The following is an 18,495-nucleotide window of genomic DNA, read 5'->3' on the forward strand; positions in this document are numbered from 1 at the left end:
AATAGGTGACATATTTTGGTCGGGAGAGGGGATTAAATGGATCAGGAATATTCTCCATGGAGAATGTGCTTAAGAATAGGTGACATATTTTGGTCGGGAGAGGGGACTGAATGGATTAGGAATATTCTCCATGGGGATTGTGGGTAAGATTAGGTGACATATTTTGGTCGGGAGAGGGGATTAAATGGATCAGGAATATTCTCCCTGGAGAATGTGCATAAGAATAGGTGACATATTTTGGTCGGGAGAGGGGACTGAATGGATTAGGAATATTCTCCATGGGGATTGTTAATGGGAATAGGTGACATATTTTGGTCGGGAGAGGGGATTAAATGGATCAGGAATATTTTCCATGGAGAATGTGCTTAAGAATAGGTGACATATTTTGGTCGGGAGAGGGGACTAAATGGACCAGGAATATTCTCCCTGGAGAATATGAATAAGAATAGGTGACATATTTTGGTCGGGAGAGGGGACTAAATGGACCAGGAATATTCTCCATGAAGAATGTGCATGAGAATAGGTGACATATTTTGGTCGGGAGAGGGGATTGAATGGATTAGGAATATTCTGCATGGGGATTGTGGGTAAGAATAGGTGACATATTTTGGTCGGGAGAGGGGATTAAATGGGTTAGGAATATTCTCCATGGAGATTGTGCATAAGAATAGGTGACATATTTTGGTCGGGAGAGGGGACTAAATGGACCAGGAATATTCTCCATGGAGAATGTGCATAAGAATAGGTGACATATTTTGGTCGGGAGAGGGGACTAAATGGACCAGGAATATTCTCCCTGGAGAATGTGAATAAGAATAGGTGACATATTTTGGTCGGGAGAGGGGACTAAATGGACCAGGAATATTCTCCATGAAGAATGTGCATAAGAATAGATGACATATTTTGGTCGGGAGAGGGGACTGAATGGATTAGGAATATTCTCCATGAAGAATGTGCATAAGAATAGGTGACATATTTTGGTCGGGAGAGGGGACTAAATGGATTAGGAATATTCTCCATGGGGATTGTGGGTAAGAATAGGTGACATATTTTGGTCGGGAAAGGGGACTAAATGGATTAGGAATATACTCCATGGGGATTGTGGGTAAGAATAGGTGACATATTGTGGTTGGGAAAGGGGAGTAAATGGACCAGGAATATTCTCCATGGAGAATGTGCATAAGAATAGGTGACATGTTTTGGTCGGGAGAGGGGACTGAATGGATTAGGAATATTCTCCATGGAGAATGTGCATAAGAATAGGTGACATATTTTGGTCGGGAGAGGGGACTAAATGGATTAGGAATATTCTCCCTGGAGAATGTGCATAAGAATAGGTGACATATTTTGGTCGGGAGAGGGGACTGAATGGATTAGGAATATTCTCCATGGAGAATGTGCATAAGAATAGGTGACATATTTTGGTCGGGAAAGGGGATTAAATGGACCAGGAATTTTCTCCATGGAGAATGTGCATAAGAATAGGTGACATATTTTGGTCGGGAGAGGGGACTAAATGGATCAGGAATATTCTCCATGGAGAATGTGCATAAGAATAGGTGACATATTTTGGTCAGGAGAGGGGACTAAATTGATTAGGAATATTCTCCATGGGGATTGTTGATGGGAATAGGTGACATATTTTGGTCGGGAGAGGGGATTAAATGGATCAGGAATATTCTCCATGGAGAATGTGCATAAGAATAGGTGACATATTTTGGTCAGGAGAGGGGACTGAATGGATTAGGAATATTCTCCATGGAGAATGTGCATAAGAATAGGTGACATATTGTTGTTGGGAGAGGGGACTAAATGGACCAGGAATATTCTCCCTGGAGAATGTGCATAAGAATAGGTGACATATTTTGGTCGGGAGAGGGGACTAAATGGATTAGGAATATTCTCCCTGGAGAATGTGCATAAGAATAGGTGACATATTTTGGTCGGGAGAGGGGACTGAATGGATTAGGAATATTCTCCATGGAGAATGTGCATAAGAATAGGTGACATATTTTGGTCGGGAAAGGGGATTAAATGGACCAGGAATTTTCTCCATGGAGAATGTGCATAAGAATAGGTGACATATTTTGGTCGGGAGAGGGGACTAAATGGATCAGGAATATTCTCCATGGAGAATGTGCATAAGAATAGGTGACATATTTTGGTCAGGAGAGGGGACTAAATTGATTAGGAATATTCTCCATGGGGATTGTTGATGGGAATAGGTGACATATTTTGGTCGGGAGAGGGGATTAAATGGATCAGGAATATTCTCCATGGAGAATGTGCATAAGAATAGGTGACATATTTTGGTCAGGAGAGGGGACTGAATGGATTAGGAATATTCTCCATGGAGAATGTGCATAAGAATAGGTGACATATTGTTGTTGGGAGAGGGGACTAAATGGACCAGGAATATTCTCCCTGGAGAATGTGCATAAGAATAGGTGACATATTTTGGTCAGGAGAGGGGACTAAATTGATTAGGAATATTCTCCATGGGGATTGTTGATGGGAATAGGTGACATATTTTGGTGGGGAGAGGGGACTAAATGGATTAGGAATATTCTCCATGGAGAATGTGCATAAGAATAGGTGACATATTTTGGTCGGGAGAGGGGACTGAATGGATTAGGAATATTCTCCATGGAGAATGTGCATAAGAATAGGTGACATATTTTGGTCGGGAGAGGGGACTAAATGGATTAGGAATATTCTCCCTGGAGAATGTGCATAAGAATAGGTGACATATTTTGGTCGGGAGAGGGGACTGAATGGATTAGGAATATTCTCCATGGAGAATGTGCATAAGAATAGGTGACATATTTTGGTCGGGAAAGGGGATTAAATGGACCAGGAATTTTCTCCATGGAGAATGTGCATAAGAATAGGTGACATATTTTGGTCGGGAGAGGGGACTAAATGGATCAGGAATATTCTCCATGGAGAATGTGCATAAGAATAGGTGACATATTTTGGTCAGGAGAGGGGACTAAATTGATTAGGAATATTCTCCATGGGGATTGTTGATGGGAATAGGTGACATATTTTGGTCGGGAGAGGGGATTAAATGGATCAGGAATATTCTCCATGGAGAATGTGCATAAGAATAGGTGACATATTTTGGTCAGGAGAGGGGACTGAATGGATTAGGAATATTCTCCATGGAGAATGTGCATAAGAATAGGTGACATATTGTTGTTGGGAGAGGGGACTAAATGGACCAGGAATATTCTCCCTGGAGAATGTGCATAAGAATAGGTGACATATTTTGGTCGGGAGAGGGGACTGAATGGATTAGGAATATTCTCCATGGAGAATGTGCATAAGAATAGGTGACATATTTTGGTCGGGAGAGGGGATTAAATGGACCAGGAGTTTTCTCCCTGGAGAATGTGCATAAGAATAGGTGACATATTTTGGTCGGGAGAGGGGACTGAATGGATTAGGAATATTCTCCATGGGGATTGTTAATGGGAATAGGTGACATATTTTGGTCGGGAGAGGGGATTAAATGGATCAGGAATATTCTCCATGGAGAATGTGCTTAAGAATAGGTGACATATTTTGGTCGGGAGAGGGGACTGAATGGATTAGGAATATTCTCCATGGGGATTGTGGGTAAGATTAGGTGACATATTTTGGTCGGGAGAGGGGATTAAATGGATCAGGAATATTCTCCCTGGAGAATGTGCATAAGAATAGGTGACATATTTTGGTCGGGAGAGGGGACTGAATGGATTAGGAATATTCTCCATGGGGATTGTTAATGGGAATAGGTGACATATTTTGGTCGGGAGAGGGGATTAAATGGATCAGGAATATTTTCCATGGAGAATGTGCTTAAGAATAGGTGACATATTTTGGTCGGGAGAGGGGACTAAATGGACCAGGAATATTCTCCCTGGAGAATATGAATAAGAATAGGTGACATATTTTGGTCGGGAGAGGGGACTAAATGGACCAGGAATATTCTCCATGAAGAATGTGCATGAGAATAGGTGACATATTTTGGTCGGGAGAGGGGATTGAATGGATTAGGAATATTCTGCATGGGGATTGTGGGTAAGAATAGGTGACATATTTTGGTCGGGAGAGGGGATTAAATGGGTTAGGAATATTCTCCATGGAGATTGTGCATAAGAATAGGTGACATATTTTGGTCGGGAGAGGGGACTAAATGGACCAGGAATATTCTCCATGGAGAATGTGCATAAGAATAGGTGACATATTTTGGTCGGGAGAGGGGACTAAATGGACCAGGAATATTCTCCCTGGAGAATGTGAATAAGAATAGGTGACATATTTTGGTCGGGAGAGGGGACTAAATGGACCAGGAATATTCTCCATGAAGAATGTGCATAAGAATAGATGACATATTTTGGTCGGGAGAGGGGACTGAATGGATTAGGAATATTCTCCATGAAGAATGTGCATAAGAATAGGTGACATATTTTGGTCGGGAGAGGGGACTAAATGGATTAGGAATATTCTCCATGGGGATTGTGGGTAAGAATAGGTGACATATTTTGGTCGGGAAAGGGGACTAAATGGATTAGGAATATACTCCATGGGGATTGTGGGTAAGAATAGGTGACATATTGTGGTTGGGAAAGGGGAGTAAATGGACCAGGAATATTCTCCATGGAGAATGTGCATAAGAATAGGTGACATGTTTTGGTCGGGAGAGGGGACTGAATGGATTAGGAATATTCTCCATGGAGAATGTGCATAAGAATAGGTGACATATTTTGGTCGGGAGAGGGGACTAAATGGATTAGGAATATTCTCCCTGGAGAATGTGCATAAGAATAGGTGACATATTTTGGTCGGGAGAGGGGACTGAATGGATTAGGAATATTCTCCATGGAGAATGTGCATAAGAATAGGTGACATATTTTGGTCGGGAAAGGGGATTAAATGGACCAGGAATTTTCTCCATGGAGAATGTGCATAAGAATAGGTGACATATTTTGGTCGGGAGAGGGGACTAAATGGATCAGGAATATTCTCCATGGAGAATGTGCATAAGAATAGGTGACATATTTTGGTCAGGAGAGGGGACTAAATTGATTAGGAATATTCTCCATGGGGATTGTTGATGGGAATAGGTGACATATTTTGGTCGGGAGAGGGGATTAAATGGATCAGGAATATTCTCCATGGAGAATGTGCATAAGAATAGGTGACATATTTTGGTCAGGAGAGGGGACTGAATGGATTAGGAATATTCTCCATGGAGAATGTGCATAAGAATAGGTGACATATTGTTGTTGGGAGAGGGGACTAAATGGACCAGGAATATTCTCCCTGGAGAATGTGCATAAGAATAGGTGACATATTTTGGTCGGGAGAGGGGACTGAATGGATTAGGAATATTCTCCATGGAGAATGTGCATAAGAATAGGTGACATATTTTGGTCGGGAGAGGGGATTAAATGGACCAGGAGTTTTCTCCCTGGAGAATGTGCATAAGAATAGGTGACATATTTTGGTCGGGAGAGGGGACTGAATGGATTAGGAATATTCTCCATGGGGATTGTTAATGGGAATAGGTGACATATTTTGGTCGGGAGAGGGGATTAAATGGATCAGGAATATTCTCCATGGAGAATGTGCTTAAGAATAGGTGACATATTTTGGTCGGGAGAGGGGACTGAATGGATTAGGAATATTCTCCATGGGGATTGTGGGTAAGATTAGGTGACATATTTTGGTCGGGAGAGGGGATTAAATGGATCAGGAATATTCTCCCTGGAGAATGTGCATAAGAATAGGTGACATATTTTGGTCGGGAGAGGGGACTGAATGGATTAGGAATATTCTCCATGGGGATTGTTAATGGGAATAGGTGACATATTTTGGTCGGGAGAGGGGATTAAATGGATCAGGAATATTTTCCATGGAGAATGTGCTTAAGAATAGGTGACATATTTTGGTCGGGAGAGGGGACTAAATGGACCAGGAATATTCTCCCTGGAGAATATGAATAAGAATAGGTGACATATTTTGGTCGGGAGAGGGGACTAAATGGACCAGGAATATTCTCCATGAAGAATGTGCATGAGAATAGGTGACATATTTTGGTCGGGAGAGGGGATTGAATGGATTAGGAATATTCTGCATGGGGATTGTGGGTAAGAATAGGTGACATATTTTGGTCGGGAGAGGGGATTAAATGGGTTAGGAATATTCTCCATGGAGATTGTGCATAAGAATAGGTGACATATTTTGGTCGGGAGAGGGGACTAAATGGACCAGGAATATTCTCCATGGAGAATGTGCATAAGAATAGGTGACATATTTTGGTCGGGAGAGGGGACTAAATGGACCAGGAATATTCTCCCTGGAGAATGTGAATAAGAATAGGTGACATATTTTGGTCGGGAGAGGGGACTAAATGGACCAGGAATATTCTCCATGAAGAATGTGCATAAGAATAGATGACATATTTTGGTCGGGAGAGGGGACTGAATGGATTAGGAATATTCTCCATGAAGAATGTGCATAAGAATAGGTGACATATTTTGGTCGGGAGAGGGGACTAAATGGATTAGGAATATTCTCCATGGGGATTGTGGGTAAGAATAGGTGACATATTTTGGTCGGGAAAGGGGACTAAATGGATTAGGAATATACTCCATGGGGATTGTGGGTAAGAATAGGTGACATATTGTGGTTGGGAAAGGGGAGTAAATGGACCAGGAATATTCTCCATGGAGAATGTGCATAAGAATAGGTGACATGTTTTGGTCGGGAGAGGGGACTGAATGGATTAGGAATATTCTCCATGAAGAATGTGCATAAGAATAGGTGACATATTTTGGTCGGGAGAGGGGACTAGATGGATTTGGAATATTCTCCATGAAGAATGTGCATAAGAATAGGTGACATATTTTGGTCGGGAGAGGGGACTAAATGGACCAGGAATATTCTCCATGAAGAATGTGCATAAGATAAGGTGACATATTTTGGTCGGGAGAGGGGACTGAATGGATTAGGAATATTCTCCATGGGGATTGTGGGTAAGAATAGCTCCCGGCAACCAATTCTGGTCAGAAGTGATTAAATAGATCAGGAATATTTTTCATGAGGATTCTGTGTAGGAATATATTAGCTGGAAGAAGTGACTAAACTAATCAGATTGTCCGGAATAGTGACTAAGTTGGATTATTTCTCATTGTACCCAGTACAACAGTGTTGATTGTTCTTCAGGTTATCAATCACTTGACTGTGTGATCCAAATGTGATTATTTTCAAGCCTCTACAATGTAGCTGGATTAAGAACAAGTTTTATTACATACGCACAAAACATTTGCAAAGATCTGGGCAAGAATTGATCTTCAGTAACCCATCATTGTCATAAGAGGCGACTAACGGTATCCAGTGGTCAGACTCGCTAACTTGGTTGACAGATGTCATCGTATTCCATTTGTGCAGATTGATACTCATGGTGTTGATCACTGGATTGTCTGGTCCAGGCTTAAGTATTTACAGACTGCCACCATATACTTGGGAATATTTTCTAAGTGCGGCATAAAACAAATCACTCTCGTACAAAGTCTACAGAATTACTATTTTATAAATTGCATTAGTCTGTTTACATAACAAACTCCTCACACTGCATATTGCAGACGGATGAGCTATCAGTGTGCATAGAGAAGTACCTACAGTTCCTCAAGTGAGTACTTGACACACACTATGTAAATCAAGCTTTCATTATTTGATCCTAATGCATACTTCATAGATGTTCCAGTCCTAATTATTGTCATGAAATATAAGTTTCTTTTCATCAACATTATCATCATATGAACAGTATTATTATTCAAACTAATATCTCTTTAACATCCTGCTCTAAGAAGAGTGCTAATGCACAGGATTGGGTGGTCAGACTCACCGACTTGGTTGACATGTCATCATATCCCCATTGCTTATATCGTTGCTTATTATGTTGATCATTGGATTGTTTGGTCCAGACATGATTGTTTACAAACCACTGCGATATAGCTTTTTTCTCGGAGTGGCATTATCAACAAACACACCAATTACAACTGTCTTTCTGCTGCAGGCAGTCTCACATGACTGGGGAGGGAGACCAACAGTGGCTGGAGTTCCTTCTTAAAGCCAGACAACACAACCGTGACAAAGTCTACAGTCTTGTTCACAAAAGTTAGTTACCATGCCAGCCAGAGCCTATTGATTATTCACCGATCTGCTGCAGTATTGTCTGCCTGTGTCATTTCTATGTCCAGCACTGTGGTGGCATATTAGTAAATGTATGACGGAGAGTGTTAAGTGATCTCCATATGATATAATGTCATATTCCCTAGTGTGTGTGAGAGAATGTTCATTGACCTTTCCACAATACTGTTGCGTTTCCCCCATTGTGTGTGCCTGTGAGAAAGAATTGAATGGTGATGATATTATCATGGCGTATGAGATATAGTGTTCAGAGAACCCACTCTTTAGATAGCATTGTGTGTGTACAGCGTGTGTAAGGAAGTGTTCAATAACCTTCGCACAATACTGTAGTCTTTTCCCCAATGTATGTGTGCCAAAGTTTTCATCACATGGTATCCCCATCATATCAGTGTGAGAGAGAGTGACTCACAAACTGCCATGGGTCACATACCGATGCGTCGAATTTCTGATTTCTGAGTAGGAAAATGCATTCGAGGAATAATCACTGTGATCTTAGCTATGAGTTAGTTATTAAGGCCTTGAATCATACTTGAAAGAGATTGTTGCGGTCAAATGGCCTATTTATAGTTACATTGGGATCATGTGATCTGTGGTAAGCAAGGAAAGTTGGATGGTTTGACTTTCGACTTGACTACTCATGATACAATGAGAAACTGATGCATTAATTATATGTTTGGACTCTCTCTGTTTTTTTTTTTTCTTACTTTTGTACAAAATTTAGATTGATGCAGTACATAAAATACATTAAATCACCAATTTTATAATTAATTAATAAAACATAAAGATTCATTGCTAACATCAACTTCCTAATCTGAGAACCCCTTTACTATGCTCCCCATCAAGAATTTACATTCACCAGTGCAAACATAGACATTTACTTCAGTCAACTGTTCTAAACTATAATTTTGCAAAATGTTCCATACTGTTCAAAGGTATTATTTACACATGAACTGATACACTGTAAAACAAATCATAATGTTGAAAAGATTATTGTCATGAGTTCAATAAATGATGAAACACAGTGATAATTGGTGAATTGTGAAGAAATCTTTACATCAAAATGCAGTTGTTCATGCTTTTCAGCAAACTGATGCATGATCCTCATGCAATTCATCTGCACAAGGTTTGCAGTTGGTTCCCTTAAGTCAGGGGAGAAAATCATGTATGATGTAACCACATATAAATACATAACTTATAATCAAAGACAAGCCAACCCCTTATAAATGAAGTCTCTCCAAGTGTGTAAACATGGTCTGAAATTCGACTGATTAGAACAGTACTGCTCAAGCATGATTTGACGGATCAGCACTGTGGACTAGTCAAAATTCAACGTATTAGGCCATAATCATTGCAATGGCAGGATGTTTCCAGTGCTTGAGACTGTTGAGTAATACTACACATACTCTACAGTGTATACATTAGGTCCCAAAGGTCACTGGCCAGGATGGCTTGTTAACAAAATATTTTTCAAACCTGACATTTACAGTGTATGGCATTTTAACAGACTTGGTGGTTCTCTGAACACATACTGACAAGAAATTACAACTAGACACTCGGACCAGCTTTGCAGAAATGTCAAACAATGTTACCATCTTGTAATCTTCTCAGTGTGTGAGAGTTGAAACATGCTTATGTTACCATGATATTGTATTCCTAGTGTGTGAGAGAGTTGAAAGCCCTATTTGTTACCATGCCTTTGTATTCCCAGTATGTGAGAGAGGTGGAGGACCAATATGTTACCATGGTATTGTATTCCCAGTATGTGAGACAGGTGAAAGATCCATATTTTACCATGCTACTGTATTCCCTTTAAGTGAGAGAAAGCAGAGTGCCCAACATGTTACCATGCCATTGTATTCCTTTTAAGTGAGAGAAAGCAGAGTGCCCAACATGTTACCATGCCTTTGTATTCCCAGTATGTGAGAGAGGTGGAGGACCCATATGTTACCATGGTATTGTATTCCCAGTGAGAGGGATGAAAGATCCATATGTTACCATGGTATTGTATTCCCAGTATGTGAGACAGGTGAAAGATCCATATTTTACCATGCTACTGTATTCCCTTTAAGTGAGAGAAAGCAGAGTGCCCAACATGTTACCATGCCATTGTATTCCTTTTAAGTGAGAGAAAGCAGAGTGCCCAACGTGTTACCATGCCACTGTATTCCTTTTAAGTGAGAGAAAGCAAATGCCATTGTATTTCCAGTGTGTGAGAGAAAGCAGAGTGCCCAACATGTTACCATGCCATTGTATTTCCAGTGTGTGAGAGAAAGCAGAGTGCCCAACATGTTACCATGCCATTGTATTTCCAGTGTGTGAGAGAAAGCAGAGTGCCCTACTTGTTACAATGGTTGTGGTAAACAGTTTTACATGTAGCTGGCTAAAATGACCAGTTTGGGGTATCTTTTTCAAGTACAAAGCAAATGTGCTCTGTGGGTGAAACAAAGGTATAATGCTGGTACACAGTAACGAAGGAACAGAGAATCAAGGCTATTTAGTAACCAAAATGATTTCTTGATCCTCTTTGTCAATCATTGTGAAATGTTAAAAAAGGAAATAATCTAATATGGAAGGTAGGGTATGAAAAGAAGGTTTAGTGTTAGCATGGTTAGTAAATGAAACACAAGTCTATTAATTGTGATGTTCCACAGAGCTGAAAGGAAAATGTCATGTTACCGTGCAGCTTCTTGTATTGATGTGAGCCTGCAGTGTGTCCTTCACCTTCAGCCTTTGGTAATACTATCTAAACAGCTTACTTTATGCACCTATTGGTTATATAACAATCTGGTAACATGAGCCATTGGAGTTGCTGAAGATAGGATGAAGGACAAGACAAAACTGATGTCTAGCAGGAACACAGACTGAACCTAAGACTGTCAGGGTTTCAACCCATTTGACTTTCAGGGTATTTACATGTGGCCAGACATGAAAATTTATGGATAAAAATATTATAATTTGAAGCCACGTTTTAGTGAAAAATGAATAGACAGATGGCAGTCCTGAAACATGGTTACAAAGAATAAGGCCAGACCAATTTTATTTCGTTTTACAGATTTTTATCCCCAAAATACTCAAATGCAGGAGGAATTTGATTTTTAAAAAAATTACCAATCAAAGCAAAAACCCACTTGAGCTTCCATGTAAACCTTTTGGTTTGTTTATATCAACTAAAATAAGTTGAGTGATTTTGGTTTTCACCCATATTTCATGAGTATTTCACTTATATCACATTAACATAAGGTAGGGAAGCTTAAAACTTTAAAAAAACCCAATATTTTCACTTTCTTGAAAAAATCATCCTCGATATCTCCAGGGTATACGTTCCGATAAGTCTCCACTATACCCTGGACGCATCTACGGCTCTGCCTGATAAATTTATGACCTCCCTTGACTGTCTTTTGATCCAATCAGGTGTCTACGCTGGGAAGTTGAGCGAACCAATCACAACTCACTTTCGTTTTTGAATTATCTAACCGATTATACTTGGCAACAGAAACCATGCAGAGGTTCTCTGGAAGAGGTAGGAGGCTTTCTTGCACATGTTGTTTTAAAGTTTCGGACCTGTCAATTTGTTTGTATGACTTCCCTAAAATCTGGGACGCACTGCGAGCAAATCTTCGCAGTTGCAACCGCTACCTTTGTTGACACTGGCAAGCTCGGTTATAACGGCGGCCTAGCTGATTGGCTACTGTGAGAAGGCGGAGCCAACAAAGGGAGGTAATAAATTTATCGGGCAGAGCCGTAGATGCGTCCAGGGTATAGTGGAGACTTATCGAAACGTATACCCTGGAGATATCGAGGATGTGAAAAAATATGACTGGCGGATTCATAAAAGTAGAAATAAAATTGGTCTGGCCTAAAAAAAAAATATTATTTGTAAAAGTTCATGTTATCATCTGCTGTGGATTTGAACTTGGTTTTCCCCTGTCATGAATGGAGCCAAGCAGAAAAACATAACCATTTTAGTTTTACATCGTTTATTTTCATAGTTTTACGTATGTACATATATGTACATACTTTTATGCATACAAGTGTATTTATAGTCTTCATGTACAATGATATCTTCTGTACAGGCTTGTTACCATCGTTACAGTGTATATCTTGTTGGTAGATTATACAATGGTGGCAAAATAAATTAAGTTCATATGAATTTCAGGATTGTGTTATGAGCCTGGAAAAATCTGAGAATATTTTATGGCATCTTGTGTCATAATGTAGTATTATTTCCATCAGATGATGATTTGTTTATAAAATTTACAACTTGTGTAAAATACATCAGAAAGAATATCTATGATATTTTCAAATTCATTTCCAGAGATCTTAGCATTATTTCTTTTAACAAAAAGTTAAACAATGCCTGAAAAATGTATAGGACTGGCAGACACTTACATGTGAAGATTCTAAAACATCACAACTTGGTCCCACTTTCATGAATAATTATGAGCAAACTGACACAGGGTATCCCACACAAACACACTCTCATAGAGCCATACATACTGTGTTATATGCTCTGTGTCAAGGAAGCACTCAGACATGATCAAGACGTGGTGGTCTGTGAAGAATCAAGTGAGGAAAGTCACATCAGTATTACAGCTCTTTGTGGCTGAAGAACTGAGTGATGGACCAGACACAGTATTATCAATAAACAAATTTGTCGATATGAAGACTTATCAGCACCTGTGATTACATTAATGTACATGTAATTTTAACCCAATTTTTCATGCTACTGTGATGAACAATTTGAAGGGGAAATCTCAGAGAAGCGACTCTTTGAATGACATTCTTCCTGAGCAGTCAGCTCTTTCAGCAACAACCTTCAAAAGACACAGAACTTACGATACAATACCAGGAGCATTGGGAAAAGCTTAGCGATTGCAGTCAGCTCTTTCAGCAACAACCTTCAAAAGACACAGAACTTACGATACAATACCAGGAGCATTGGGAAAAGCTTAGCGATTGCAGTCAGCTCTTTCAGCAACAACCTTCAAAAGACACAGAACTTGTGATACAATACCAGGAGCATTGGCAAAAGCTTAGCGATTGAAGTGTTTGCTTATCATGTCATAGTAAACCTAGATTTATGAGGGAAACAGGGATACCAAGAATGTTCTTCACACTATGTATGTAGAGGGAGTGAGTGAGTATGGTTTTACTCTGCTATTGGCAATATCATGGCAGGGGACACCAGAATTGATCTTCACACATTGTACCCATATGGAGAATCAAACCCAAGTCTTCAGCATGATAAGCAAACACCTTAACCACAGGCTACCCCACTGTCTCACATATTGGGAGAATAGAACTCAATGAAAAATCATAATCTATCCTGAAGCCTACCCAATGAAAGCCTTATTTCATATTGTTTCTCCATTATTATGCATTGATAACATTTTGATATTGCTAATAAATTACAGTAACAGTGCAAATTTGACTTAATCACACTTAACACAAATATATCACATGAATAGTTTCTTTACACATAAAAGTGAGTGAGTTTAGTTTTACACCGAACTCAGCAATATGCCAGCTACATGACGGCAGTCTGTAAATATTTGAGCCAGAAAATCCAGTGATCAACAGCATAACCATCCATCTACACAACTGGGATACAATGACATGTGTCAGCTATGTCAGCCATTAGTTGCCTCTCACGACAAGCATAGGTTACTGGTGATCAATTCTGAACAAAAATCAGGTACAGAATCTCACAAACTATACAAACATTGAGACACGAACAAAAATCCCTTCAATTCCACCAAATATTAAAATCAACATCATATTGAACTTTATGTCAATCCTCACTCTTCTGTACAGTTTTTTATGTTTAAAGTAAGATAACATCTTTTATATATGAATGATTGCAAACTAATGTGGTGTTGATTTATTCACTACAAAATTAAAACTTTCTCAGCACATAGTGATTGTTAATTATGCAAAGTCAAGAATGAAATTATAACCATTCCTACAACATCCCACAACATTCACTTATAGTCAAATTTCCAAGGTTGTTTTTGCCCCTACTCGACCCAAAAAACAACAAAGTACAAACAAAGCAGAACACACACAGTACAAGTTTGCATAGAAATATGAACTCAGTAAGTAAGTGGACCTTACTCAGTCAAGAACAGTAGTCAGTTTTGATGATTTTATATTTATGATCTGAACACAAGAAATGGTTCAACCTTGTCAGGATAAGAAGCTTTCTGTAAATGCAAACTCGCAGAGCTCCCTTAAAGGGAAACTTATCTCTGGCAATCTGGCAGTCCTGTGATATACTTATTCAACCATCACTTTGTCTATCACATATCATAATCCATAGCCGCCTGACACCATATAATGAACACATTGATAAAATTTCAATTTTACATTTCACACTAATCATAATGTCTTGAAATGGGCACCAGACCCTGTAACAAGTCCATTTTAAAATTATACTAGAGACCAAAGTCCCTTTTTTAATTAGACCCTGAAAGAACGAAAATTTCCTTTCAGTTTGACCATTCAACAAAGTCTTCTTTAAAATTAGACAAAAGAACTGGGTCCCTTTAACAATTAATCCTTGAAACAACAAAAATTTCAATTAAACTTGAAGAATGGACCAAAGTCCCTTTAAATGCCAATTTAAAATCATGATGATTATGATTAGTTAATGTCCGAACACAGAGGGACTGGCGATACAAGATGTTAATTCCCTGCTGGGAAGCCATGGTTCCATCTATGAAAGCGGCTCTTCCTTCACTGGATTCTCATACTCTGCTGTCCCGAGATACCAGAACAGCAGCATGTAGAGGCCAATCAGCATTGCCAGCCCTGACCCCGTCACCAGTACTATCTCCTGTTGGTTACAGAAAAAAGAATACTATTGATTTATCACAGTTCTGATAATGATTCTATCAGCTTAGTCTTTATCAAGGTGGCCACTATGTTCACCAATATTACAATATAAGCGCAAGTTTTGAGACTGAACTTTTTGTCTTTGCCAGAATCAACATGGTCAACACCCAGTAGGGCATGGGGTTTCAGCGAACAATGTATCTCCTTATTTTCGTGTAAACCTGAGACAAATTATATTTCATGGGTAATTTAATTTCACTCACATGAGGTTTACAAAGGGTTCTAAAGAGTAACACAGTATCATAAATATGCTTTACTAAATTGCTGAAAAAGAAATTCAGTGGCAATGCCAAAACCTATGACATCTGGTGTAAACCTTGGGTGCATAAAGCAGTATAATTCATTCCGACCCATCAGAGAATGGTAATGGGGCCTTTACATTTGTTTTACTGACATACTAACCTGTATTGTCATGGCTGATCTCTTCTGATCAGTCTGCCTCTTCTTGGTCTTAGCATCTTTCTTGCCTTTTTTCACATCTTGTTTACCTGTGAGATATAGTTACAATTTGCAAAAACTTATGTTTGCCCTTTACATTTTGTTAGCTACATGCCCTGACAAAAAACATATCCCACTAGTTCATAACAAGTGCACAGAAGTTGAATGCAATCAATAAAATTTAAAAAAATATATCAATAAATATACTTAAAGAAAGGGGATGCTGCCCCAGATGTGTATGAAGTTACTACAATACTTACACCATCATTATCATTCTCAATGGGTGCAGGGATTTACAGGACACAAATTCATGTGTCCTATATGCATTAAAATTTACAATGGATGCAAAACATTAATTTTAATAGTGCCCACAGGTACACAGATTGTCGTAAGTTAATGTCAATGTATGGCACTTACGACTATTCTTGCGCGAAGAGAGTTTCGAAAAGCTAGGCCAAAAGACCCCTGAAAATTAAGACTATGAGTCCAAGGGACCCTCAAATACAGGATTGAAGGAGAATCCCTTTGGGTGGTTCTTATTTATTTTGTACATTCAACACATTTTACACCCACTGGTCTTCACTGAATTTGCAAAACAACTTGACTGACTTAAAATATACACAATATGATGATGTACTACCTATCTGTTTTCTGTAGTGATCAACCGGAGGCAGGTGTGCACTTGTACCACTTGCGTCCTTCCTCCCCATTTTGTGTATCTGCCTGAACTCTCACTCCTTACGGTAACTTCCAGTCGTCAATCTTATCCCATTCTCGATCAACTCTGCAAATTATGAAATAATCTCTTCAATTTATTTCTAAAATATATCTATAAGGCTGCTGAATTCAACGACCAGTGCTACTACATTGTAAGTATGTACTAAATCTTCAGTGCTAACTTATTTAAATTACAGGAATATGAAGCTAAACAAAATAATCTTTAAAAAATGAAAATTTCTACCCTTGGAATTGTATTATTGTTTATTGCCTTTGCAAATGTAGGATACATGATTCAGAACTCTTTCAACACTAACACTTGTTACTATTATTTTGCGTGTGGTTACTTTTGAATTGGGTTAGAAAGCAGGAATATACAGCTGCACAAAAAACAACAACAAATAAATAAATGCTGGTTTACACCGTTCACTAGACTATCATCAGAGACCATATAATAGATTATATGGTCTCTGCTATCATCTAGCCTCTGAATATATAGAATTTTGACAGTAACAAATAAAACCCTTAAAATTGAAAAGGAGCCCCAGTAAGATTAAATATTACCTGAACCCGTGGGAATCTAAACTTGCTTCATTTATAGGGTTTTAGCAATGCAGGGAGGGATAGGCATTTAGGAAAATAATGTGATTCAGGGACTGTGAGACTACCCGATGAAGTAGTATTTGAGTATATAGGTTAACTGGCTAAAGGCAAGCAAAACAGTAACAGAGCAAAGTATTCTTTTTATGTGACCATAATCTAGAACTGCAAAATATATATGACCATCGTCAAAAACCATTGTCAAGTCGTAGATCTGCACTTTGCAAAGTTGTTCTCAAAATAATTCTTTGTTCGAATTGAGATGTGGGGAGTACTTACTCCTTGCCGTGTTGTCAATCCATTCGTTGTATTGACTGTGTTTTGGCTATACAGGTTTTCACAATTGCAAGCGCACTTTTAACTAAGAACCAGTCAGTCGTCTCCAGTGGGGGAGCGGTCTAAATCTTTCTGACGCTAGGTAGTGCATTATATGTTTTTCTTGTTACTATTTAATAAAGAACAGCTGGCAAGGTGTACATTACTGTCAGTACAATTTATAATAAGTTGTTAGTTAATAATGTTTTAAGACATGGTAAGTAGCATTGGATCTAGCCTGTTATAGTAACTGTCAAAGAATACGCACCCCTAAAACATTATAAACTCTTCTAGCAAAACTTCCTGTCGGTTGATTGCATAAATAATCAGCATTACTAAAACGAAATAGTCCTTGTGCGAGAGCCTCAACAAATCGTAAAGCGGGTGTAAAAAAATCTCCAACCTCCTCTTTAAACCGAAATGGTGATTTTATTTCCAACATAGCCACGGGGTCCATGTTTGCAAGGGGACTGCCGCTGCATCTCTAGACGCTTGTTTCGCTCTTTCCAACAATACCCTATAATAAACAATTTAATATGGTTATTAGTTGTAAAACACTTATATTACATAATCCTAAACGGATAATCGTGTGTCATGTTAAAAAAAAGTCGTTTGTTTTATTTCCCCGCTAGATTAGTGTAGATACCATTGTTGTCATTTGTTAGGACGTCAAACCAATATAATTACGTCACAGCTAAGTATTTTTTTGTTTTCATAATATACACCGTTCGCTTCTGCTGTAGTTTATACCGTTTGAAACAGATCCTATATTACATGGAATGTTCATGGTATACCCATATTTGTTTATGGACTCAGAAGGACAGCACGAGTTTGAATAAAATACAATATAATGAAGGACATGTGGATGTTTAAAACTATATCTATATAGATTATGGTCGAATATATCAAAATTTAATATTTCCTCATCGTAGCTGCGCAGTTATACACAACACAACGATTATGAATTAGTGACGTCACATAATTGGCTTCCTAATCACTACTCATCCCCAAGATGAACCTCCATCAGAAAGCCTCTGCCAAATCTTCGCGTCAGTAGACAATAAAGTGTTTTTCCTCTCTGAATATCAACAGTCACACGTAATATAGATGCGTTGATAGGTTTTCGTTCCTAGCATCGACTAATTGCTATCGGAGACTCAACAATTGCAATACATCGATAGTTTGATGCATCGTTACAGCCCTTACTTCCAGGTATCCGAGCTGTTTCAGGAAGGTTTGTAACTCTCTTCTTTATATTAATCACTTGTCACTTGACCTGACAATCAGGTGACTGTGTGTAAATAGCAACAACCTGTCATTTCATTACGA

General features: G+C 38.8%; 2 protein-coding genes across 2 annotated transcripts in view; one reads left to right on the forward strand and one right to left on the reverse strand.

The window, feature by feature from the left end:
* LOC137258257 (cyclin-D1-binding protein 1 homolog) overlaps window positions 1-11,325 on the forward strand; it is a 32,331-nt gene extending 21,006 nt beyond the window's left edge. Inside the window, exons 9-10 of the mRNA XM_067795865.1 lie at window positions 7,635-7,681; window positions 8,069-11,325. Coding sequence (XP_067651966.1) covers window positions 7,635-7,681; window positions 8,069-8,174 — 153 coding nt within the window. The 3' untranslated portion in view covers window positions 8,175-11,325. The remainder of the gene's footprint in view (window positions 1-7,634; window positions 7,682-8,068) is intronic.
* Window positions 11,326-12,162: 837 nt separating this feature from the next.
* On the reverse strand, window positions 12,163-17,249 carry LOC137258258 (triple QxxK/R motif-containing protein-like). The gene is made up of 4 exons (XM_067795866.1): window positions 17,131-17,249; window positions 16,175-16,318; window positions 15,499-15,584; window positions 12,163-15,037 (listed from the first exon to the last, which is right to left on the reverse strand). The coding sequence occupies exons 2-4, from the start codon at window positions 16,242-16,244 to the stop codon at window positions 14,918-14,920; spliced, it is 276 nt and encodes a 91-aa protein (XP_067651967.1). The 5' UTR covers window positions 16,245-16,318; window positions 17,131-17,249; the 3' UTR covers window positions 12,163-14,917.
* Window positions 17,250-18,495: the final 1,246 nt, after the last annotated feature.

The sequence above is a fragment of the Haliotis asinina genome, chromosome 12 (genome assembly GCF_037392515.1).
Source record: "Haliotis asinina isolate JCU_RB_2024 chromosome 12, JCU_Hal_asi_v2, whole genome shotgun sequence".
Classification (NCBI taxonomy): domain Eukaryota; kingdom Metazoa; phylum Mollusca; class Gastropoda; order Lepetellida; family Haliotidae; genus Haliotis; species Haliotis asinina.